Here is a 26212-nt window from a genome sequence, read left to right as displayed (position 1 = left end):
CACAACCGTGTGTGAACTTTACCACAAACCTAGCTGTTTATCGACCGTCAGTGTCTAGCTAGCTACCGGGCTAGCTACTGTATATAGGTTAGTAATAATAAATTACATCATCTATAACTTTTGCAAGAGCAAAACTATGTTTTCCATAGCTAATTATGGATTGTCAATATTGGGGTTGGGAGACACCTCTAGTCTAGCTAACGTTAGCTAAGGTAGCTACTAGCTACTAGCTCTACGATTCGGAAGCACAATTATCTAACGTTACTCGTTAGCTATCTAGCCAATACGGATATGCTGCTAGCTATTTGTTATTTGTTGTGAGCCTTGTTTCAGTTTGCAGCACTCGGTATGAGACACAACTGAGCCAGCAAGTCACACTCTTGCTCACAGTCACTTAATCTAACGTGCATCTCGGCATACTAATGTAATGCAACGTCGTGTTTCTGTCGTGATGGACACGGACAGTAACGCTAGTTCCTGTTGTCGGGACACTTGTGATGATGTATTTAGCATGCTAGCTAAACTAGCCTTGCGTTTACATTGTACTATCAATGGTTTACATATTTTCTCTTGATCTGCATTAACGTTACTTGGTGATATACGGTACTTCACCTATAACGTTATTTGATCTAAACTACTTTGCTTTAGTTAGCTCGGTTATAAAGTTGAAGGTGATTGTTGTTGTCTATAATTAGCAAGTAACCTTTTGCAAGCTGACAATGCCTTCCCCAAATCATATATATATAGCACATTCAAGCTTTGTAATATGATATGAGTAGGCTATTAATACAGTGCACTGCTGTTTTGGGGTTAAGGTGTGCTAGCTGACATGATGGTGTCAATAATAGATTCACTATAATCACACCCCATCATTTCATTGATAAGGTTTAAATACCGCAGTGCCTGTCACTCTCCATTCATTTGCTTAAAATTAAAAGTTTATTGCCAAATTTGCAGATGCGATACACAAAAGGATTAGACTACTTAAAAACGTTAATTTAATTTTAAGCTTGTTAACTTTCCAACAGATTAAGTGTCTTGTTTCGAATTTTAATCACATTCCAGATCACAATCATTTGACCTGTGCTGTGCTGAGCTGCCCTGCCAGCTAGGCCTACTTTCCTTCAGCAATGACTAGTGGCATTGTTCTTATCCATCGCCCTGTTTGGTACTAAAAGATAGTCAAGGAGGGATCTGTATCACTCCAACAACAAGGCCTGTATTGTAGCAGGTGTACATACTTTGAGACTTGTTGCTTCATGTAGGCCCATTTAACATAGTGTTTGCAGAAAAATTACTTAGTATTATAGTTATGTATTTGACAACTATCTGCATAAAGTGACAGTCTGGTCCGTTTTAAGATGAAACTTGATGATCCCCGTGGTGAAATTGGGGCATTGCAGCAGTAAATATACATCAAACAAATAGCGCTATATGAGAATATAGCAAATGAGGGTGATATAAATTAAATTTCAACACAACATGTTAAGTAGAATGCATGACTAGAAGCAAGTATGGACACATTACATATGAATGTCCAAATAATAAGACAAAATAATGCATAATATGTACGAATATGACATGAAAATATAGCCTACTATTAATGTCAATATATGCAGTTACAGTATCAAATACTGTAAGTGGAAAAAGAACAAACACATTTGAAGAGAGCAAATAGTGAATTTTAGGGCTGTCCTCGACTCAGAATTCTGCCAGTCGAATCTGATTCGACTGTCCAATACGAATATTCGACTAATTGTATATCTTTTAATAGAATATCTTCAGTGATTATTTTGACCAGATTAACAGGCGATGCAAAAGAGTGATAGGGACATGAGCATTTAAAAAGCAAGAGAATGTACATGATCATGCAAGATTTGAATTGCCGACGTCGGGCTATTGGATAATGGATTTGTCTGAATAATGAGAGGCAAAAAAAAAGATTGCGCGACTTGAGGAATCTTCATCGGCTCACGGGTCTCTCGACTGATGATTCGACTGATCAACTTTTAGAGGCCAGCCCTAGTGGATTTACAGCATCGTTATGCAAAGATGTGCCAATATACAGAATTTACATCTACACAGAAAGTGTGTACATGTGCATTATAAAAGACTATACACCTTACCGCTTTATTCAAATGACTTTTCGGGTAGGTGATGTATGTACAGAATGTGCCGATTTGCGCATGTGCATTATATCGAAAATTCCAAATGGAAGTAACATGTGCACAAGACGACGTGACAATGTGCAAGACATATCATATGTTGCAGTTTCTTGGTTAATGGGAACATTGACACCGCTGTGGTTTAAGTCTCTGCATCGTCTGTCCATTCCTAGGTTCGCTGTGCCGTTAACCAAGCCCAGTAGTGGCGGTATGTGGCATTTCAGTGCCTAAGCTCTGACATAGTGATAACCAGGAGGTACGAGTGGAACGAAAGGGGGGGGGGGGAAACAGGCAGCAAGCAGGCTGTGCTGTGCTGTGCCTGGATTTGCATAACTACCAGTAGAGTATTCCATTTCCCCATAGACTTCACACTCTCGCTCTCCTCCCTCGTTCCCTCTCCTCCCCCATATTTCTCTCTCCTCCCCCTCTGTTAGTCTCGCTACGGTGTCTTCCAAGTACGGTACACGCACTTCCTTATACTGTATACTCTTCCGCTGTACTAGGCTTACATTGAGAAGAAAAAAGGGAACTCGGACTGGGTGCATACTGCTACTTTAAGAGAAGACAACCGTATTATTGTTACCACTCAGTTACTTTTGCACTCTTTGTACATTTCAGGTCACCCAGACTTTGATCACGATGGGGGTGAAAGATCGCCCTCAGTGTTACTTTGATGTGGAGCTCAACCGGGAACCAGGTAAGATCATTTAAAATCAGAGGAGGGCTGTGAGGATTACTCAGTCATGCATACAGTGTTGCTTTAAAGTCTCATTTCAGAGTTGATTCATTAGAGCCAACATATTCAGTAACTTTAGACATTGGGTATGTAGTAGTTATTGTAGCCTTAGGGCATGTTGGGGTGTACATGAGTTAAAGTGGTACACCCAGTTGTACATAGCCTAGATAGCCTGATTTGATTGTGTTGAAATGTGTCTTGTTTGTATTTTTATAATTGCAACTGTAACCAAAAGAGGCCACTGGTATTATGTGTTTTGTTAACATAAACTACCATATATGTACAGCTGATTTCTCTCTTGAATGTAAGAACGACCGAGCTAGTTTTTCAGCCAAGGGCTGAAAAATACAATTTGCTTATGTTTGGGTATGAGGGATAAAATGACACCACACACCTCGACCCGTCAACACCAACACACACCACACCTTCACCACTCCTGTGTCTTGATTTGCCACTGGCCATGGAAAAGTTGCTATAATGTCTAGGTTTCACTTTCACCACAGGACTCTTCTAATTAGATGTTACAAAACAAACAGTAGTGTAATAACATCACCTCTGCTTGGTATAAACTGCTGTTTTACCATTCATTATATCCTCGGCCTATTTATTTATTTTTCTTACAATGATCACCAAGTAGATAAGATATTGAACATACCTTTTTAATGTCTGCAAACATTTCCATTTCTCTGCTGGCTGGAATAATGATTCTTCTTTGAGTAACTTATTTAGTTTTGTTGTGTGTGTGTGTGTGTGTGTGTGTGTGTGTGTGTGTGTGTGTGTGTGTGTGTGTGTGTGCGTGCGTGTATGTGCGTGTTGCGTGCGTGCGCAGTTGGGCGCATAGTCTTTCAACTTTTTTCAGATATTTGTCCCAAGACAAGCAAAAACTTTCTTTGTTTGTGCACTGGTGAGTAATCTTCAGTCCTGTACATGTTTAATGGAAATGTTACTGTGCTTACATAGTGTTACATACAATCATTTAGTTAGTCTGCTTTTAGCGATTTTGAATGCTGCTAGTGCTACAGTAGGTCTGTGTGTACACCTTAAAACAACTGACAACTAAAAACTGAGGACGTCAATATTCTATTTCCACTATCTCAAAAAAGTCGTACTGAAAATGTGTTATTGATAAAAAGAGAAGTTGGGGGGCCGTCCTAGTGGCTGAGGTGGCCAAGGTGCATAATGTACATGATACAAAAAAAGTGATGTTAATAGCCAGAGCATCACCATCCATATCCCTACCAGTAATAGGCATGTATTAGAGCTACAAAGATTAGTCGATCGACAGACAATTATTTGAGAAGTAAATTATTTTTGATAGTTGATTAATCATTTTGAGTATTTTTTTTTAAGGGGGAATAAAGTCAAAATTCTCTGATTCCAGCTTCTAAAATGTGAATATTTTCTGGTTTGTTTATTCCTCTATGACAGTAAACTGAATATCTTTGGGTTGTGGACAAAACAAGAAATTTGAGGACGTCATCTTTCTCTCATTTTATAGACCAAACAACAACTAATCGATGAATCGAGAAAATAATCGAATAATGAAAATACTCACTAGTTGCAGCCCTTGTATGTATTTTCTAATGTAAGTGTTCACATAACCTAACGAGGAAAGTAGCCTAAAGTCTGTAGGTATGGCTGGTTGCAGCGTGAATCGTCTGGTGACAGATGGACTCACTGGGACCGTCTCCCTAGATAGCTCATTCCACTGACCAGGACAGAGTGGACTGTGGTGCTGATGGTCTGCCTAGAGATGGCCATCAATCTGGGAGCAGACGGCAGATCAATCCTCGCTCTCATTTTTCAAGGGTAGAGCAGACATGGGAGAAGGCTGGTTAGCCTGCCTCCTTTTTGAACACACACATACACACACACACACAACACAACACAGTGACACGCACCATTGGGCTGTGCAGTTTGCTCTGGCTCTCTGAAAGCTTTGTGGAGCTGCTCAGCGTACGTAGCCCATAGGAAACCCAAACCCTTGTAACGCTGCAGGAGCCAGTGAAGTAAAATGCTGGCAGATTAGCAACCCAAGATGCCCAGTTGCACAGCCAGCCCCCTGTCCTCGAAAAGCAAGCCAACACACAACTCATAAAACTCCACCTTCTCTCCTTTTACCAGAGGGAAAGGGAAATACTAGGCATGGTAAAAGCTTTTGGTCCAATATCCTGTCGCCAGTTACTGGAGGGGAGGACTTCTGTTCTAATGAATGTCAGTCCTGCACTGGATAATTAACGATAAGATGCCTGAACAAAGTCATCCAGTTCATCAAAACCCCTCCCACTCCCACCCCCACCACCCCACCTGTGGCTTCATTGCCTTGTTTAGAATAAAAAGCCCATGTGGCAAGTCAACGTGGCAGCATTCAAGAACACCATTTTGAAACACCTCCGGTCCCTCTTTATCAGGCTTGTGGGTAACAAATTCACATTCTACAGTAGCAGGCCGGTTGTATGTTTCATGTGTTTTGTTTAGTGCTTGGTTAACCCACATCTGTTTGCAGGTGAAAAGAGAACTGGGAAAACCACAGGGAAAAAGCTGTGCTTCAAAGGCTCCACGTTTCACCGAGTTGTAAAGAACTTTATGGTCCAGGGAGGCGACTTCACTGAAGGTTAACCTGCATATTAAAATAATGTCCCACTTATAACCTGTCATTTACTTTTAAAGTGTGTGATTCATAGCATGTAATACATTTGACACAATTTACTTTTTCTCATAATCAGTTGATTTAGGCCGTGTTCACACTATTCCGCCTTTTTCAAACTGCCACTGCCATTTTCTTTTACAAGCCAATGAGGAGTAGCTGCTTTTGTTTCTTACAGCGAAACTGTTCTAACTGATGTTTTTCATTTAATCTATGTAGGGACAGATACATAACATATAACATTTGTCAACATCTGATATGTACCACAGCATTTGTAGCCTAGGCTAGTTTGCAATGCCTGTCCCTAGATGTTATTAAAAGCACCTGTTAAGGCCCCTCTTTTCGGGGGTTTCACAGCACGTGGCACTGTATGATGCCAATAATGACAGAATTTTAAATGGAAAAGTTGGTAGTAGGCAACCGTTTGGAACCCAGCTTATGTCCTGTCAGTTATTGTGCTAGCAAACACTGCAACAGGAAGTAAGCTGGGGGGAATTTAGAAAGTTTATGTTGTCGAGTTGAAACGTCTATAGGAGCCAGAACATTCGCTATGTTGGGGGAGCTTATGGCAAGCGTCCAGGAAAATGTACCTATATTGTAGTTTTTCCTGATAATGGCAGCATCTTCATCTAGTCATCAGGGAAACAATGTATGCAAACCGCCTTTTCGTTTTCAGTGCAATGGGTGAGGCAGTCTCTTTTCTGTAAAAAAAAAAAATAACAAGAAAAACTGAACAGTGTGCACCTCACCAAGGCGACAAAAAGTTTGACCGTGCAAATTATTCTCCAAAGTTGAAAATTTTCGCATTTTGCATCATTCGCATCTCGAAATTTCGCTTCATTCGCCTCATTTGCGCTGCCCGGGGCAAAACGGCGCCTGCTCGCATGTTTCCATTGACTTTATATTAGTCTCGCAGTAGCCATCCGTAGATAAAGATTTACATCTGGGCCACAACTCTTGACAAGTGGTTAAGGACCGCCCGCTAAGACCAAAACAAAATGCGTGACAAACATGAATTGACCAACCGTGGGGCGGTACATTTTGAATAATGCACCAATGCATGCAGAGAACCGGACTTCCGTTACAGCCCAGCCAATCAGAGGCTTGCCGCAGCTTTTCCTGCAGCAAAACCCGTAAATGTTGACTTGTGATTCAGACCACGCAAGACTAACTTTATGTAATCTCGATGCGCGAATTTGCAAAAGTCGACTTGGTGTGAACGCCCAGTTAGTGTGTCTTTAAATATAATGAGGTTGAGTTTTCTTTGTATTCTGTCGTTTAATTTTTTGTTTTTAATCTGCAGGAAATGGAAGAGGAGGAGAATCTATATATGGTGGCTACTTTGAAGGTAACGGGAAGCTGAAGTTCTCTGATAAGCAGTATAGATTGTTGAAGTCTCATTTATATATACAGGTAGACATCTAAATATCTGTGAAGCTGCAACTTAGCTACTTTTGCATGAGCGTAGAGATGCATGTGCCTATTGTGGTAAGCATGGTTTTCCTGCCAATTTACCAACAGTATGTAATGACTCCCTTGACCTTCACTTTCCTTTGTCTAGTTCTGCCTTTAATTTAGTCCAAGTAGTGGGCTTTTTCAAATCAGCATGGAGGGTAGGCATTCTCTTTATTGAAAGCTCCAATCTTCCTGCCTAAAATTTTCAACATATTCTTTTATTTATAGAGTGGTCTTTTGCAAAATGAGAAGGTAAGAGATGTACACGGCTCAGTAACACCATGTCAACATTGTTCCCCACCTTCCTCAGTCAGTACAAAGGCTTCATGTTTGCAAGGGTGCTGATGGAGATCGGCCTTTGTGGGGATCTAGTAGGATTTTCCATTCATACAGCTCCCCTATTAGTTAGGCCACCCCCAAAAGCCTCGGGCTGCTCATATTACTGCAAATGTTACAGGTACCCATATGGTATATAATACTGTATATAGCGTAGCTATTCTCAGATTGACTGTGTTAATAATGCTCGATAAGCCTTACAGCGTATCGACGCAGGTTACCCTCTTACTTCTATAGCTAGCCTATCCGCTGGTTTATTTTCTTAAGGACATCTGCTACGGTATATCATGACTAGCTCATCTAGTAACCCGCGGGGTAGAGGGATTCATCCAACTGTTCACCACCTTCATTCTCAAGTCTGACCTGCTGTGGTCACCCGTCGGGGGCAGTGGCTCCTCATCCCCTAGGGGTGATCACTTGAGTTAACGGTGGCTCCCTCTAGCACTTTCTGTTGTTGTGTTTGTTGGAAAATGAATTTTAACTATGTGTTAATCTGCACTGGTTAAGGTCATGTTAAAAGTTCTTCCCTCGAGATGACAATTCTTGCTTAATCCTGGTGATGTTTTAATACACCTTCTCTGTCAGGTAGTCGTTTTAAGCTTGTCATCACAAAGGCCTCCAGAGTAACCTTAAAAGACGTGATACTTCAGGCTAAACCAAATTCTCCTAGTATTTTCACATCACGAGAAGAGGCTACTACCTAAAGGATGAACATTCATTCAAATAAGAGAGATGAGATCAGATATTGGCGCAAATAAATTGCTTTTTAATTAGAGCATAGCGTAGCACAGCACAAATACAATCTCAATACAATTATTAAACATTCACATGGCATACATTTAAACACAACATGATAACACAAATCATCTTTCTTATCCTTAAATTGAATAAACCCTTTTTATTCTAGCACAAATACTCCTGGTGTGGTGCTCCACTTTAATATTAATTAACCTGGTTGGAATCGTAGCTACTGTACTCAGCTACTATAACTCGTATAAGTTGAATGACTACATGTGGCCTTCTGCACCCATTCTAATAATAGCTCAGTCAGGCCACTGTTAACCTGTTGCTTCATGCAGTGAAAAGAGGAAGTGTTTTCTCTCCCCTATTCAAGTCTAAAACTCCTTGTTCAAAGTAACGCTTCCACAAGATCTTATTATCCAGGACTTGAAATGATCCAGCTGAGATCAAAGTAAATAACTAACATGTATTTCCCTTAAATATAGCCTGCTTCCTAGAGGCTCTGTTCCGTTATGATCCCCTCTCGGTGTGAAATGAGTGTCACACACCAGCCTGTTGCGGGCCTCAAACCGTCGGTTTCTTACTCTTCTACAAATAGATCTACTCCAACTTCCCTAAACGGGTCCAAAACACAGATATATGTTACTGTACACTTCAGCGTGATAAACCACTTTACATTTGTTCCCAGACTAAAATGCTGCCTTATCCAATTCCCAGCTAGGTGAGTTCCAGTACAAGTGTTCCCAGAATAAAATGCTGCCTTGTAGAACTTCCATATGGAATGTTAATAAAAATGCTATATAACCCATCATGCCTGTCTTTACTTCAAGTGTGAAACCCAATCAGCTCTGAGTCTCAACTGCCCAGTTCAGGTGTATCTTTAATGAAATAATTTATTTCCACCATATGGGGAATAATCATCTGTATTTCCCGAGGGTTCGAACTCGCCTCCCATGTGAAGTGTTCTATATTATATAAAACACTACATAACTTATACTCAGTCTCCCAGGTCCTGGACAGATCGTCAATGGTAATAATACTATTATGACCGGTCTGCGCCTTCTAATACACGGGGCACCGGCCATCGCCAATCTCTCCCCATGAGCCCCCCAAACTTTATTGAATATCATTGCTTCTTCATACACCTTTCCATTCAGACTGAAACAGCATATATTTCACATTTGAATTACATAACACTTCGTATTCATCAGATCCCTACGGCCCACTAAAATGCATATCTCAGAATATATCTTACTCCATGCATTACATTTCAAACCACTCTCCAAACGTTGAATCATTACAGTTGGTCGATTGGTTACTGTCATCTCATTCAGTTGCTTCACTGGGACTTCCTGTCATTACATTACGTCAATTGGCAATAGCTATCAGATAGTGAAGAACGGGGAAGATCGCTTCACTGGTGGTTCTCTATTAATACTCCATAACTATCAACGGGTATTTTTGTCCAGGACTGGAAACGATCCTGCTATGTGAATTTCAGTATCACTGTTCCCAGAATAAAATGCTGTCATGTCAAATTCTCAGTCAGATAAATTCCATTACAACCGTTCCCAGAATAAACTGCTGTCATATAACCTCTAATCATTCACAGTACACGTATTCACTTCAAATGAGAAACCATTCTAACCCTCTTTCCTAATAAGTGAATGTCATTGCATTTTGACATTTTGATCACGGTGTGCAGGCCTGAAAATGAATTATTTCTAAACTTTCAACAAATAGAGTCTATTCTCCTATAACTGTGTATTATTTAAATGCCTTTACTTTAAAAGAGGAAATTCATTTAAACCATTTTTCATGAATGACCATGCATGACACATTAAAAGTGCAGTGCGCCGGTATGAAACGGAACTATTTCAAAACCTTTTACAACTACAATCTATTCCTCTATGAATGTATATTATAAAAATGCCTTTACTTTAAAAGAGGAAATTCATTTAAACCCTTTTCCATAGATGACAGTGCATGACACATTAAAAGTGCAGTGCGCCGGTATGAAACGGAACTATCTCAAAACCTTTTACAACTACAATCTATTCCTCTATGAATGTAAATTACATAAATGCACTTATTTTAAATGAGGAAATTCATTTAAACCATTTTTCATGAATGACCATGCATGACACATTAAAAGTGCGGTGTGCAGTTGTGACACAGACTTATTTCAAAACTCTCACAAATGAGAAATACTCTTCTATGATTACAGATCCTTTAACCACATTTTCTCTGAATAGAATAATTTACCCTAGGTCTTAACTTATAGAAAAACCCACTTCTAAAATGCCAATTATGATTCTAATTATATATCCAATAATAAACTACCTCATCTTAGGCAATTTATTATACAATATTTGTTACAAATTGTAGTTTCCTAAATTAAATTATCTTCTTTCCCCTTATATCATATATTTCCTGTTTTACGACAAAACGGCCTCGCTAACCATAGCGCGTTCACCACCGCTAAATCACATTGAACTTCCCCCCAGCCGCTAACCAACAGGCAGATAATATCATTTAACAGTTAAAAACCCACTTCCTTTCCTGCGGCAGAGAGAAACATCGGCCCGAAACCCATCTGTACTGTACATCTGTGCTAACCACAGATGATTTCCAAATACGGACTACATCCTACACCTGGGTTAGAATTGTTTCCTACCCGTCAAAGTCAAACTGTGTCTCGGTCAGGGATGGCTCTCGCTCCGTGGCTGGCTGAGGCTGGCTGAGCTTTTTCAAATCAGCATGGAGGGTAGGCATTCTCTTTATTGAAAGCTCCAATCTTCCTGCCTAAAATTTTCAACATATTCTTTTATTTATAGAGTGGTCTTTTGCAAAATGAGAAGGTAAGAGATGTACACGGCTCAGTAACACCATGTCAACATTGTTCCCCACCTTCCTCAGTCAGTACAAAGGCTTCATGTTTGCAAGGGTGCTGATGGAGATCGGCCTTTGTGGGGATCTAGTAGGATTTTCCATTCATACAGCTCCCCTATTAGTTAGGCCACCCCCAAAAGCCTCGGGCTGCTCATATTACTGCAAATGTTACAGGTACCCATATGGTATATAATACTGTATATAGCGTAGCTATTCTCAGATTGACTGCTATGACAATGTAGCCAAATACAAGAGTGGTGGTTTCTCTGCCCAATACGGAGAGAAAATAAGATCGCTTGCTACATGTAGCTGGCTAGTTTGATAAATGATGTGTGATATGATCTCCTTGGAAAAGTTTATTGCACAATGCCTATAATTTTGAATTGGGTCAATACAGGTCTGTAATTTCTGCATTAGGACACAACTTCATTGTCTGTCGATGTTTGAATGCTTTTAGCAAATAGCTTCATAAAGATAGGTTGGTCTGTTATGTTGAGTGCGACATTGAAATGTAATCAATGGTTACTCCGATGCAAATGGTTTGTTTTCTCTGTCATTGGAGCGATTTTAAAAGTTGACCAGAAGTCAGTTTGATCCCAAAGGTTTTTAGAAAATGGCTAGCTTGATAGTTGGGCAGGTGGGTGAGGCAAATGTAAGGTTTGATGGATTAAAACACTTATTCTTTTCCCTATCCGCCCCAGACCATGTCCTTTATCACTAATCAGACAGTCTGAGACATCTCCCTCCTCTTTCTCTGCTCCCAACAGATGAGAACTTCATTCTCAAACACGACAGAGCATTCCTGTTGTCGATGGCCAACCGGGGGAAGGACACCAACGGTTCACAGTTCTTCATGTGAGTATGCACGAGAAAATGTAGCACTGCTTCTACCTGTACGACGTGACTGCACAGGTCGTGTGCATTGTTGATTTGCATTTGTGCATGAGAGTCAGCCCTTTGTAACATTTCATTTTAGACCTTGCTTTTTGTCCCCTTTTCTCTCTGATTCATTAGAGTAGAATTTGTCATTCAGTGTGAGCGTCAACACCCCCTTCTCTGTGTGCAGTTAGAATTCAAAGTGCAGAGAAACATGGATTCATTCTTTTTTACCTACAAATGTGTTACATTTTTTCTCTTGCCGTTTTTGTGTAAAATTTGCAGAAACTCTAGCATCCTGCTCTTCCAAGGTAATGTGTCTCCAAGGCTGTGTTTCTCTCTCCTGACTGTATTTATCATTCAGTAGTTTGTATTGGCAAATGTGTTGCGGAGTAGGTTGACCATTTTGGGGGTATATGTAAATGATTTCCACCAGTGGCTAGCACTGACACCTGTAATTACACTTTGTAGACTTCCGTTATCGCGGTAACAGGTTGCCACCACCTATCCGTGTCACCCCTGACTCAAAGCTCAGGTCAAACATGAAGGTGAAAATGTTGATAGAGAGACCTTATTTGCATAATCCAATGTATGATTTACATACAAGGAGGATATACTGTGATATTTAATTATATATCCACCAACACTCAAAACATTTTTTCCCCCAGTGTTATATAATCGTGTATATTTGAACAATGGGTCTTATAAAGTATTTACAATTACTCTCTCTCCCTTTTTTAAACATTTATCACATCTACATGCACATCTACATACCATGGTAGCACCCATACTTTGTTTAAGTTACTTACTTATTTAAACTCATTCTCTTCCTCTGTTTTTCTCCTGTTTCATGACTCCACCACTGCTATCGTTTGACCCACCCTGGCTTGATTGATTTCTGGCTATTCCACAAACAGCACAACTAAGATGGCACCTCATCTAGATGGGTAAGTTCGACCAATGGTGTAAATTCAATTTAATACATTTGAGGTTACAGAAGGCATGCCAGTTGATGTTCACAGTTAACACTGACCCTTAATTTTAGTCTTGATTTTCCTGTCCCCCCCCCCCCATTCAACCTTTCCCAAATGAGCAATTTAAGATAGTATCCAGCAATATTTAAGTCCCTGTATAGTTGTGATCCAACCAGTTATCAATCCTCTCCACCTCTGCAGAGTCCACGTCGTGTTTGGGCTCGTCATCTCGGGCTTTGAAGTGATCAAGAGAATTGAAGGGCTGAAGACTGATTCAGCGAGCAGACCCTACGCTGACGTGAGAGTGGTCGACTGCGGCCAGCTCATCACCAAGTCTGCTAATGATAGTAGGTGCTCTTGTCATTAACTGATCTTCTTTCTCTTAAAGGGACAGCTCACCCTAAAATCCAAAATACATATTTTTCCTCTCACCTGTATTGCTATTTATCCATCTATATTGTTTTGTGATATTTGCCTGAGTTTTGGAGATATCGGCCGTAGAGATGGCTGCCTTCTCTTGAATACAATGGAACTGGATGGCACTCAGCTTGTGGTGCTCGAAGCACCAAAAAAATACATTTGAAAAACTCAACAGCACTGTCTCTTTCCAGAAATCATGACCCGATTACTCAAGATAATGCACAGACTTTGTTGTGAGCAGTTTCATGTAGGAACTATTTTCTTTTGCTGTCTCATGTAGGAACTAGCTAGCAGCTAGCAGGTGTAGTTCGGTCAAAAGACAATTGTTCCTCCATGAAACTGCTCATAACAAGGTATGTGGATTATCTTGAGTAACGGGGTCATGATTTATGAAAAGAGACATTGCTGTTGAGTTTTTCAGATTTCTTTGGCACTTTGAACACCACAAGCTGAGTGCCATCCAGTTCCATTGTATTGGAGAGAAGGCAGAAACTCTGCCATTATTCCATTATGGAATATATATTATATATAATTATAACGTGTGAATTCTTGATTTAAGTGTAAAACTGGGTGTTCTCCTTTACATTTATCCAACATTTTACTTGCTCAATGGATTGTTAAACCTTGCATCCCTAGCAGAAAGGACTCTTGTTGTCCACGACTGAATGGTTGTATAACAATTGTTTTCACTTCCAGAGACTATAAATAAGCGTACGCTTTTTTATTTTATTTTATCCTTTGTTTTTGTCCACAGTGTGTGTGTGTGTGTGTGTGTGTGTGTGTGTGTGTGTGTGTGTGTGTGTGTGTGTGTGTGTGTGTGTGTGTGTGTGTGTGTGTGTGTGTGTGTGTGTGTGGTTACTGTGTTGCCTATCAATGTAAGTGGGTCATTTTTAGTGTTCATGCTGTAAGAGGTTGGCATTAGAATGGGTCGGGGCATGTAACCCGATCTTGTATTTAATGAGGATCAGTGATCTGATCTGTGTGGAGTGGAGCTGGCAGCTGCCCATCTGACTGTGACAGGCCTGCTTTCAACATACCAGGAAAGAAGCCTGTGTTCTGGCAGCACAATGCCACCCTGCATATGACTCCTGGCACTTTAACTTGCCTTGTGTGTATATTTATTTCAAACATAGACATTTTTCATTTTTGTGACTTTTGTTGTAGACAGGAGATGGGCAAAATTCCAAAAATGTCTTCCTCTCATGACATATAGGCTAACAAAGTATCATTAATTTGTTTGTGAAATGACATAGATCCTGTCATATTCTTTACTTCAGTACTTGAAGGCAAGAGGAAAAGAACTTCCCATTCTGCAGACTCTTCCCTCAGTTCCCATGAGTCGTCCTCTCAGTTCTCCTCTTCCATGGAATCGGAAAGTGAATCTGTTGAAAAGCGCAGACATCGCAAGCACAAGAGACATGCTAAGAGTAAACGGTCCAAAAAGAAAAGGAGAGAATCAAAGAGGGAGAAGCCCATTGATGTTCTACCTTCCAACCAAAGGTAATTTAATTGTTTTTCATAGTCACACATTTACTGTACAAGCTTACATAATTATTTAGGGCCATATGAAATCTGTTAAAAACAATTTCCAAATTCCATTAGATTTTTTTCCAAATTCATTTTTTCCCCATTTTAACTTTAGTTTAGGGCAGTGGTTCCCAAAGGTTTTTGGGTTCAGTACCCCCTTTCCCTGATTTTGAAATACAGGTACCCCCTTTACCCGACTACAACATGTTGCTTAGAATACTGCAAGAGAAAACTATAGCATAATGCAATGAATGAAAGATAACTCACCATTTGAAGAATATAACATTACAAAATAAGAAATGGAGTGAAAGACTTGCAATTAGTGCCTCCTGAGCGGATTTATTTTAACGTTTAATTTATTTTCATGATTCGTTCTTCTTCGCAAGTAAAACGGCATACTCGCGGACTCACCCGCCCTGCAGCTCGCCCACTGCGTATCGCATACGCAGCTCGGCCGCTACACAGCCTCGCCTGCTCTATGACATCACTGATGACCTCATCACGAATGACATCACCGATGACATCAGCACTGAACTTATATAGCCAGATAGCCTCAACCAGGAAGGATGACATCACTGATGACATCACATCATTAGGAAATTAGGGCAATCACCTTATTAAAAAATACGACTCCGTCAGGTCATCCGCATGGGTGCTCTTTAGACCCCTGAAAGTTTCAGCCCGATCGCACATAAAACGGCATAGTTGTGGCCGGTACAAAAATTGAAACAGACAAACATTGCCCACATTGCCAAATGTATAGATATAGATAGATTAAATCATTTAGGTTACTACAATAATTAGGTCTACTTTTGATTTTGATAATTAGGCCTTTTGAAAATTCTGCAATATACCATGTTTTACAGTTGATTCCATTTTTATTACCAAATTATTCTTTTTTTCCATTTTGCGGAAATCATATGGCCCTAATTATTCAAATGCACCTAATGACACCGTCCCAGTTGCCTCAAGCAGCAACATTTAATCAGTAGCAATCTTAGATTCTCAGAGAGCAGGTTTCATCCAGTCTCATCACTATATCCACGTATAAATAAAAGTATAATCCAAGACATGAACCGGTGTCTGCCCCAATCGGTTGATGGTGTGCATAACAAAATTATGATTTCCACTGTGTTTTGTTGTTGCTTTCACAGTCCTGTGGCTGGAGAGATGGCGCAGGGAGAGGGTGACATGGAGGGAGAGAAGGAGCAGGGTGGGAAGAGAGAGAAGCCTGTAGTTCGGCCAGAGGAGATCCCACCTGTGCCAGAGAACCGCTTCCTGCTGAGACGGGACGTACCATCTCAGGAAGACAAAACCCAGATGTCAGTTCTGCTGCTCTGCTATTATTATGTGCAGTTATGTGAGAAATTGGGTGTACTGCATTTTTTCTTTTTGTACTTTAGTTGTTGTTGTTTTTTTGTAGCACCTTAAGTTAACCAGAAACTTGGTCTTTTCAGAACTGAGCAAGAAGAATCATCTCTTGCAAGTGATCTGAAACCAGCAGTGACCAAGTCTGGACGCAAAATCAAAGGCAGAGGGACAATGGTACGCTCACCTACCTGAACTGTTATCAAAGATTTGTGACTAAAGCTCTATTCTTTTTATGTTTGATTAGAGTCAGAGTCAGAGACCTACCGCATCTCAGATTTCTCAAGGACCACAGACACACAAAATGAAATTTGTCTCTGTTCCCCTCCCTCATCTGTGCCTGTTTACATCGGTATAACCTTCTGCCTCTTACTGTATCTGCACTGTGGACTTATTTTTAATCCTCACATAATCAAACTTGAGTCACCTCAGGCACAGAAGGTGAACTAATCATGGCCTCGGTGAGCTATGTGGAAAGTGTTGAAGTATACTGATAATTGCTGCCATCTTAATTTGTTTGATGTTTTCTGCAGAGATACCACACTCCCACAAGGTCTAAATCCCGCTCTGCATCTGTGGAAGAGCACGGCAGCAGTGAAACCCCACCACACTGGAAAGAAGAGATGAAGAGAACCAAAGTTTATCAACCTCCCAGCGTGGAGAGATGGAGCAAAGGCGATAAGTACGACTGCAACTTAATATGTTACATAGCGAACCACATTATCAGAAGTGTGTTTTTTGCTTGATGTGTCTTTTGACTTAACAGATTGAATGACCATTCTTCAAGCAGATGGGACGCCAGAAGTGAATCTGCATGGACTCAGTCAACAGAGCGCTCTTCAGACCACAGCTCGGAGAGGTCCAGCCCACACCGCCAAATCAAGAAAGAGAAAAAAAAATCCAAACACAAGAAGAAGGCCAAAAAACGTAAACATAACAAGAAGAGCTCCAAGAGCAAGCAGCAAGAGCCTCACCTGTCAGAGAGTGAAAGGTCAGTGTCTTCAGGAAGAAGATCTAAGTTAAGAAGATCTCGTTCTCCATCTCCATCCTCCTCTAGTCAGCGACGCTCAACCACCAGCAAGAGACCTCGACCCTCACTGTCGTCCAGAGACTCACGGTCCTACTCTAGGTCCTATACATCCAGTCAATCCAAGTCTCGAGGGAGGTCCAGGTCCAGATCTTACTCAAGATCCAGGAGCCTGTCTAGGTCTAGAAGTCGGTCCCTGTCTAGATCCAGATCTCAATCCTTTTCCGTGTCTCGGTCTAGATCCAGGTCCAGGACAAGGTCCAGGTACAGGTCCAGGTCTTCATCACGGTCCAGAAAGAGGAATCTATCCAGATCATCGAGAAAGAGAAAAGTGAGCAAGCCAAAGCCCGATGCTTTGGTCAAAGTGCCAGAGAAGGGTCCAGAGAGCAAAGTCGCACCTGTCCCCAGAGTCCCTACTGTCCCAGCGCCTGAAAGTGTCCCTGTGATACCACTGAGTGACAGTCCTCCACCCTCGCGCTGGAAGCCTGGTCAAAAGCCCTGGAAGTCCTCCTACAGCCATATTCAGGAAATTAAAGTAAAGACAGCTCCTATTACTCTTTCCTCCACTGGAAAAATAGTCTATAATGTTACAGAGAATGTGCAGTCCTTGCCCAAATGCCTTCCAGAGGACTCCCAAAGAGGATATATTCGCACTGACAAGGCTCACAGAACTGCACGACGCTCACGCAGTGGATCTTCCAAAAGCAAGTCCTACAGCCGTTCATACAGTCGCTCAAGGAGTAGAAGTTGTTCTAGGTCCAGGTCGAGATCCCCTCAGCAGTATAATAGCAGGTCATCCTCCTATAGCAGATCAGATTCTGAAAACTCCCAGAAGAAAAGTAGTGTCAAACAGAATTCATTAGACAAGGAATGGGAACAGTATTACAGTTCTCTGAAAAAGATCAAGAATTTAGATGAGCACATTTCACATCCCAAAAGTCAAGATTCACACTCAGAGTCAGAGAACAGGATGGGCAATGAGCCTAGTCCTAATCTGAATGGCTCTAGGAGAAGTAGCTCTTTGGGGAACATGAAAGAGAAAGATAACTCTCAGGATCAGGTGACTAAGCATCACAGTTCAAAACCAGTGGAGGACCTCAATAGCAGGTCTGAATGGGATAGCGATAGTGATAAACTGAGCCAAAGCAACAGTGCTAACATGTCTAAAAAACAGAAGCCAGCAGTCGAAACAAGTGAAATTCCTGACAAGAGGTCATCTGCCCTTGCTGGATGGGATTCTGAAAGTGATTCTGAAAAGGCATCAGCCAGGATATTGGCCTCTGAGAAAGAGGAAGGGGAGGCCAGTTCAGAATCAGAACATGAGACCAGCAGAAAGACATCAGAGGCGGCGATTGCTGTGGCACGCAGGAAGTCTGGTGCTTCTGAACAGTCCGAGGAAAATCCTGAGAAGAGAGAGCCAGAGAGGCACAAGAGTAAAAAGAAAGCCAAACGGAAGCATAAACACAAGAGGAGAGGTGAGACCAAAGCTGGTTCCCATCGCACTAAGGACAAGGCAAAGAGATCTAAGAGAAAACATCAGAAGCTGAAAGAGACTTTTCACTGGCAGCCACCGTTGGAGTTTGGAGAGGAGGAAGAGGAAGATGACTCCCAAAAAGAGAAACGAATGGAACAGAAACATAGCCCAGGGAGAGTTGTCAAAGAAAGGCCTGGTAGATCCCCAGGTTGCGACAGTATGGATGAGAAGGACCACAATATCACTTCTTCCCATAAGAGTACACAGGCAGAGCCTCACAGACCGGAACATCGCAGACAAATGAGCAATCAACAGAAAACAAATGAATTTCTCAACGAAGACTCAAAACAAGCCGAACTTCAAGATCAGTCATCTAGCAAAAACGGTGTTAACAAAATGAAATTGCCCAGTGTCCAAGATCAAGCAGAGTCATTAGATGATATGGATATATGTACCCCAGAGCATGATGCTGAGACTATTGTTGAACCTCCAGTTAATCAAGATTCTTTCAACAACTCCCCTGAATTCCCCATAAAAACGACCTCTATCCCTTCAAAAATGGCAAGTAAGGATAGCAAGGATAGCAACATTTCCCCCCAGCTTGATAACAAAGAGCAACAATCTGCTGCCTCTGTTGCCATTGCGACAACAACTTGTGCGCTGCAAGATGAAGTAGTCGCTGGCAAATCTAGCGCTGCAAGTGACCTAAAATGGAAGCCTCTGAAAGGAATGTCAGCTCTGCAGAATCTGAATCTGCCACCTGTCACCATGAAGACGGCCAGACTTGAAGAAAGCCAGAGCCTCAAGACCCAGGGAGTCAGAATGGAGATAAAAAGTAAAAGCCGGGTCCGACCAGGATCTCTGTTTGATGAAGTTCGCAAGACTGCACGGCTCAACCAGAGGCCGAGGAACGAGGAGAGCTCCAGTGAGGAAAAGTCCCCCTCTGTGGTAGGGACCGGGGGTGCATCCCGCACCCGGCCACCCAGGAAGGCTCGCTCTGCATCCAGTAAACGGTCCCACTCCAGGGGACGGTCCCACTCTTACAGCAGGTCCAGAAGTCGATCCCGCAGCTCCAGCTCCTCATCCAGGTCAGGGAAACAGCATTTTGGTTGAATAAAGTGGGTGAGGGCAACATAACTGAATCTTGCTGAATGTTGGATAGGTGTGAAGACTGATGGCTTTGACATGGATCAAGTCTGTTGTGAAGTTATAAAGTTGATAGATGTGGACGATTTTAGTCTAGAAGCTAAATATGTCTGTGAAATCGACCTTTGCTTTGAAATGCAATTTGTAATACAACTTTTCACCATTAGAAGTCGCAGCAGAAGTCAGAGGAAACGAGGCAGAGGGCGCTCACGCTCCCGCAGCAGCACATATCCAAGCTACAGGAGTCACAGGTACACCCTGAAACACTGATTTGATCATCTATTGTGATACTTAATTGATCCCAGTGGGGAAAGTGTTTTCAACTGATTGCAGAGCGCCACAATAGGCAGCACCCCCGGGATCTCTTGGGGATTCGGTGTCTTGCTCAACATTTCATCAGGGTAGACACTTGACATCAAGGGGGATAACATCGGGCTCAAGTCAAGTCAACTTTATTTATAGAGCACATTTACAATGACACAGGCCGATCAAAGTGCTTTACAAGTAAAAACACAAACATAAAGCAGGTACAAATGCACTAATCAGAGAACAAGGTGCAGTACAAAGTGCAGTAAAACAAGTAATAAAAATTGATAAAAGTTGAAAGACAATAAAAGGAATAAAATAAATAAACGAAAGGCGCAGAAAAAACAGCTCAACTTGAGTCAAAAGCCAGGGAGAAGAGGTGGGTCTTTAGCAGAGACTTAAAAGAAACTCTGGGCTGATCTGATAGCGAGGGGGAGGCTATTCCAGAGCCTAGGGGCAGCAGCTGTGAAGGCTCTATCTCCTCTGGTTTTTAACTTAGTCCTGGGCACCTCCAGCAGCAGTTGGTCAGCGGGCTCTGGATGGGCCGTGGTGGACCAGGAGCTCGGCAAGATAGGAAAGGTCAAGCCTGTTTAGTGCTTTAAAAACAATCAGCAGCAATTTAAAATAAATGCGTTGATGGACGGGGAGCTCAGAGGGTACTCCCTCTCTGTCATGTAGAAAGATATTTTCTTTTCTTTTTTGCCTCCGCCATGGCCGGAGGCATTATGTTTTCGGATTGTCCGTCTGTCCGGCTCTTGCTAACGTGATGTCTCAGGAATGCCTTGATGGAATTGCTTCAAATTTGGCTTCAACATCCACTTGGAATCAAAGATGAACTGAGTAGATTTTGGTGGTCAGAGGTCAAAGTCCAAGGTCACTGTGCCCTCGCGACCGCCATTTTCATGCTGGTTAACGTGATATCTCAGGCACGCCTTGAGGGAATTTCTTCAAATTTGGCTCAAACATCCACTTGGACATAAGGGTGAACTGAGTAGATTTTGATGGACAAAGGTCAAAGTTCAAGGTCACTGTGGCCGCATGTCCATCTGTTCCATCAAGGAAGGGGGTGGGGATATGGATAGGAAGGTCGCAGAGTCGGGATTCGAAGGGTGGGTAGGGGGAGTGGGTGGTGGGAGGGGGCGTGGTGAGGGAGCGGGGCGGAGCTAGGGAAAATGGGCGATAGCTAGGGATAGAAAGGTCGTAGAGAGTCGGGATTCGAGGGGCGTTTAGGGGGAGTGGCTAGGAGGTGTGCGTAGTGGGAGGGGGTGTGATCAGTAGGGGGCGGGGCTAGGGGAAGAGGGTCGTAGCTTGGGATAAGAAGGTCGTAGAGAGTCACGGTTCGAGGGGTGGGTAGAGGGAGTGGGTAGGGGGCTCTGGGTGGTCAGAAGGACCGTGGTGAGGGAAAGGGGTAGGGCTGGTGTAAAGTGGCTGTAGCTAGGACGGTCATAGAGTGTCGAAGTTTGAGGGGTGGGTAGGGGGAGTGGTTGGGGGGGATGTGGGTGCTTTTGGGGCAGGGGTAGGACCATTTGCCATGTTAAAAATGATTAGCCATGTTGTTGAGGTACTCCTAAACATTGCCTAAAGTGCCATAAGGCTGAATGGCCACACCACTGCGCTGTGGGCTTCAAGGTATTTGTGCTTGTATGAGTCTGGACAGTCTACATAATGGAGACTGGATGTAGACTGCTAGTCATATTTCTAGTTAACCATATAATAGGGCTGTCTTCCACTCAGAATTCTGTCAGTCGAATCAGATTGGGCTGTTCAATATGAATATTCGACTATTCTTTTTTCTCATCCTTTTTTTTAATAAGAGTATCTGGCAGTCAGAAAATCCATTGGCATGAGCTTGTTTGTTTAATTGAGACTTGGTTTTGCGGTATTAATAGGCTGATACTGATACCAAAATAGGCTGTATATCATGATCTATTGGGAGAAACCAAGCAATTCTATGTAAAATCAGACATTCAGCACCCCCATTTGAATGACCTTTGTTTCATAACCACATTTTGCGACTGTTCGACTGTGAGATTGGCAGTCGAATCAGGCTCCTTAGAACGAATTGTCGACTATTTGGGTTCACCCCTACTATATAAACTACCTTGCAGAGATTAATCTTTTGTGCCACAATTCGTATGATATATTTTAGTTTTTTCTTTGTTCCCAGAGAATGATCCAGAACTGTCTGTCTGACTAATTGTAATGATTTTGTTTCCATCAGTCGGACATACAGCAGAAGCCATTCCAGAAGTCGCTCATATGATCGCCGTAGGAGATCCAGGTCTGTGAGCCCCTTGTCATTTATTTACACAAAGAATTACTCAATTAATTATTTGTGTAAACGGTCACTGAACATCCTTATTCCAATATAAATCCAATTCTGAAAATATTCTGATTAAAACAACTGTATTGTAAATACCATAATCTAATTACATCTTAATCAAAATAACATAATTACAATTTACATTCTGTGAATAAAACGTAGAGTGCTGCGATATTATTTGGGAATATTGAAAGGACATCAAACCTGCCAGTTAAGCTTCTTTCATAAGCTGTGATACTTGCAAAGTTGGGAGCAAAATTAATTATATGATTGTTAGTGAGTAACATAGATGAAGGGATTATTGATGTCTTCAGGCAATAATTGAGATTGCATGAAAATGTGAATATTAACCAAACAAGCAGGCGGACAGATTGGTCAAATGATTATGATAATCAGAGAAAAGACGACAATTGAATCGATGTGTACATGTGAATAAGTCAGTGGACTGGTCTATCATCCAACATGGCAGAGTGTTGCTTTCCATTTTGTAGATACCTCTACAACAGTGATTCCCAAACTGTGGGCCGCGGCCCACTAGTGGGCCGTCGAGGTACTGAAGGTGGGCTGTGAGTGGTCTGCCAACACTCCTGATTTTCGCAGGCAATCAAATGGCTGTAGCAGGGTCATTTGTAAAGCTACAGTGGAGATCCTGTTATCAGAAGAAACTAGAAGACCTAAGGCATCCATTGGTACCAAGCATGGGCTAAATAACACTCCAAACATAGGTTAAATTTTGGTGAGGCAAAACTATTTCAAAGGGGTCCCTTGACCTCTCAGCTAAATTTATCTGAATGAAAACGGGTTCAGTGGGTACCCACGAGTCTCCCCTTTACAGATAAGGTAGCATTTTTCACAGCCTAGCATTAATAGCTTGTGGATTTATTTATTGTTGTTGCTCATCACATTTTGTCTCAACAAATGTGTTAGGCATGCAAATACTTCTGATGAGTAAGGGTGGAGAAAATGTTGGCAATCAGATTTGGGTATTTTGCTGAAATGTTTTTGTATGTGGATGGATTATTAATTTCCCTTATGCCCAAGTTCACATTCTCTGTTAATTAAATAAAAATATATAATATAAAAAAACATATAGGCAAATACATCATCTTAGTCTCGTGTGTTGATCAGAGTTGTGATTAAAGGGTTGAGTGGGCCCCGGAAGATTTACAGATTTCAAAGTGGGCTGCGCCATTCTTAAGTTTGGGAACCCCTGCTCTACAAGTTTCAAATTAAACACCATCCTGATAATATTCCCAAAGTAACACTGCTGTTGTCACCTGGCTGTATGGCAATGCAGGTCAGACTCCTCTGACAGCTACTCCAGTCGGAGTCGTAGCCGGAGCGTGAGCAGAAGACGAGGGCGCAGAAGAAGTCACAGCTACAGGAGCTCAGACCGCCGGTCCCGGTAAGACAGACAGCTCTCTGTCTCTGCTCAACCTACCACACAACAAGGCTCATCCTTTCCCCTTCACTGTTCTCCTTACTGTGTGGCCCAGAATTAAATGATAGTTTTACACCAAAAGCTACACATTGTTCAGTTTTTTTCTACAGAAGAATTTAGTTATATTTCAATTAATTTAAATTTATCTTTCGCAAAGTAAAGTTAGTGACTGAATTATTTTGAGACCATTACAATTTCTTGACAAAGAACTGGCAGCCTTGTAATGGTTCTCCATAGAGCACTGAATACACACTATTGCAGTTTTTACAGTTGATGTACCGACAAACCTCTTAAGTATTCAGCTAATTTTCTTGACTATGTTCACCTTAACTTTTTTTCCACTTAATGGCCCAGATATGACAATCTTCTTAATGCCACAAAAGTTAAATATTGTATCGTTATCTTTCTCCTCTGCAGATCCTACCGCTCCACCAGCCGCAGTTCATCCAGGTGCAGCAGTAGGGACAGTTGAGCCGCACTTCGGGCAGAGCTGTTGAGTTCTGGCCACTGTGCACACAAGAGCCATCGCTTTTTATGGTTCCATCAACAAGGAACAAGCATCAGCTCAACAATTAAAGCGCAAAGAGGAAATATTGTGCTCTATCTTTTATACTATCTTTGTTCTCCCCGCATGGCGCTACCAGCGCACATAGGCTGATGACACATCAAGGAAATTAAATGTCCCAGAATGTAAAAATAAGATGAAAGCTGGTTAGAACCACTTTATACGCTCATCTGAAGGCAGAAACAATTATCCCCTTTCCTTCAAGATCTGTCCCAGCTGAGAACAACTGGGGTGAACATTGTCAAAATGACGGCTCTAGAAGGCCTAACAACTATTTTCTATGTTGAATTTATACTTCTTATAGAGGGTAAAGGAAATAAGCTGTACATATTTTTACGTTCTCGTATATTTGTGTATTCCAAACAGTTTCCATTTTTATACACTGAAATAGCTGAATGTATAATAGTTAAGAGTGTCTAACAGGGTGGGAATTTCGTCATTTTTGGGGCAAGGCCATTTGGCCTCCGGCGTTGCAAAAAAATTTAGGGCACAAAGTCACATGCCAGGTCACAAAGGCCATTGCTCTATTGACATCGTGAAGAGCAGTTTTTCTGAAATGTGTGTTAAAATAAGCCAATGACACATCCTTTGCATAGGGCAGGCTACATTAAACTGAGAGATGCTTTTAAAGCAACTGACAGTAGCAGGCTGGTAGCAGGGCACTGCCAAGGTGGCCTTAGGGATCTCAGGGCATCACAGCCAGTGGGAGGGGCAACGGAGGCCATGGCCTCTGTGCAATTCCCACCCTGGTGTCTAATCCTCTGGTCCGAGTTCTGATGTGTTTGAGGAGTTGATCAGCTGGTTAGGCTATACATCACTTTTCTTTACTATCATCACAACATGTGGATATGGGATGGGGATATGCCTTAAACTGGGGGCAAGCAAAAATGTTTATTGAATGAAAATCACCTTTGTTGGTTTATTAAGACGCTAACTGTTTTAAGCTGCAATTGTTTGTTTTCTTATTGTATTATGAATGTAATAACAATGTACCAAGAGGATGTCTAATTTCATTCAAACAGTTGCATTGCTGAATAAATACTATCCTAAGCCTGTGATTTTGGTGCTTCAATCATTAATATTACAATGTTTTGAGATGTCACTGTCCTTGCATGTACTTGGGGAATTTGAACCAGGCCAATGGTGCCATCTACTGTTGAGTTCAGAACTACAGGCAGTGTCTGTTTTATGTGCGCTATTTTGTACATCTACAGTAAATTGCAGCGTAATATCCTTGTCGATTTGAGTCAATGTGTTGTACAGTATTTATGGTGAAGAATGGACACTCAAAACAGCTGCACTGCACAGTGAATACATGTCTGATTAAGGAGCCAGTATTCATCATGTTGTTGAATATAATACAAGAAGAATCCGATTAATGCATGACTCTAATTCCACTCCTAAAGCTGTGCACCTCATCAGAATAAGCTTGAGAGTCAACTGCAGTAAATTATTAATCATGCTCAGAATTAATTGAAAATATGGTTCTTGCCAATATTTGCATACACTTCAAGGCTGTGCTGCTGAGTCCTCATTCTCCAGGAGTTTTTTTTTAGAACTGCATGTGCATTCCAAGAAATCAAGAATTGTCCGTCGGGTATACAGATCCTATTAAATTCTCATTTTATCTATGCAGGAGGGTACCCACAGGGAATAAAGGTATAGGTCTAATTAATACAGCACATATTTATGGACTGCTGCTATCCATAAAAATCTGTACATTTGCAAAGAAGTAGGCGATTGTGTCTCAATTTACAATGTCCCTGTTTTTTCTTTTGCATATTTGTGCAGGC

General features: G+C 41.7%; 1 protein-coding gene across 5 annotated transcripts; it reads left to right on the top strand.

Annotated features, from left to right (window-relative positions):
• Positions 1–25468, top strand: LOC310771781 (NK-tumor recognition protein-like). Of its 5 annotated transcripts, none has more exons than XM_083664302.1 (17): positions 1–87; positions 2784–2862; positions 3731–3805; positions 5408–5515; positions 6852–6896; positions 11740–11827; positions 12766–12795; positions 13024–13169; positions 14520–14742; positions 15924–16091; positions 16227–16314; positions 16671–16819; positions 16928–19726; positions 19952–20035; positions 22312–22371; positions 23711–23818; positions 24272–25468. In XM_083664302.1, the coding sequence occupies exons 2-17, from the start codon at positions 2805–2807 to the stop codon at positions 24324–24326; spliced, it is 4284 nt and encodes a 1427-aa protein (XP_083520428.1). In that variant the 5' UTR covers positions 1–87; positions 2784–2804; the 3' UTR covers positions 24327–25468. The 5 variants fall into 5 exon arrangements, with proteins under 5 accessions (XP_083520428.1, XP_083520427.1, XP_083520430.1 ...); XM_083664301.1 differs by having other exon boundaries at positions 16904–19726; XM_083664304.1 differs by lacking the exons at positions 1–87; positions 2784–2862; positions 3731–3805; positions 5408–5515 and adding an exon at positions 10918–10941 and having other exon boundaries at positions 6872–6896; positions 16904–19726.
• Positions 25469–26212: the final 744 nt, after the last annotated feature.

The sequence above is a fragment of the Poromitra crassiceps genome, assembly GCF_964638095.1.
Source record: "Poromitra crassiceps genome assembly, contig: HAP1_SCAFFOLD_1207, whole genome shotgun sequence".
Lineage (NCBI taxonomy): Eukaryota > Metazoa > Chordata > Actinopteri > Beryciformes > Melamphaidae > Poromitra > Poromitra crassiceps.
The sequence above is the reverse complement of the archived record's forward strand: the minus strand, read 5'-3'. Positions and strand labels throughout refer to the sequence as shown.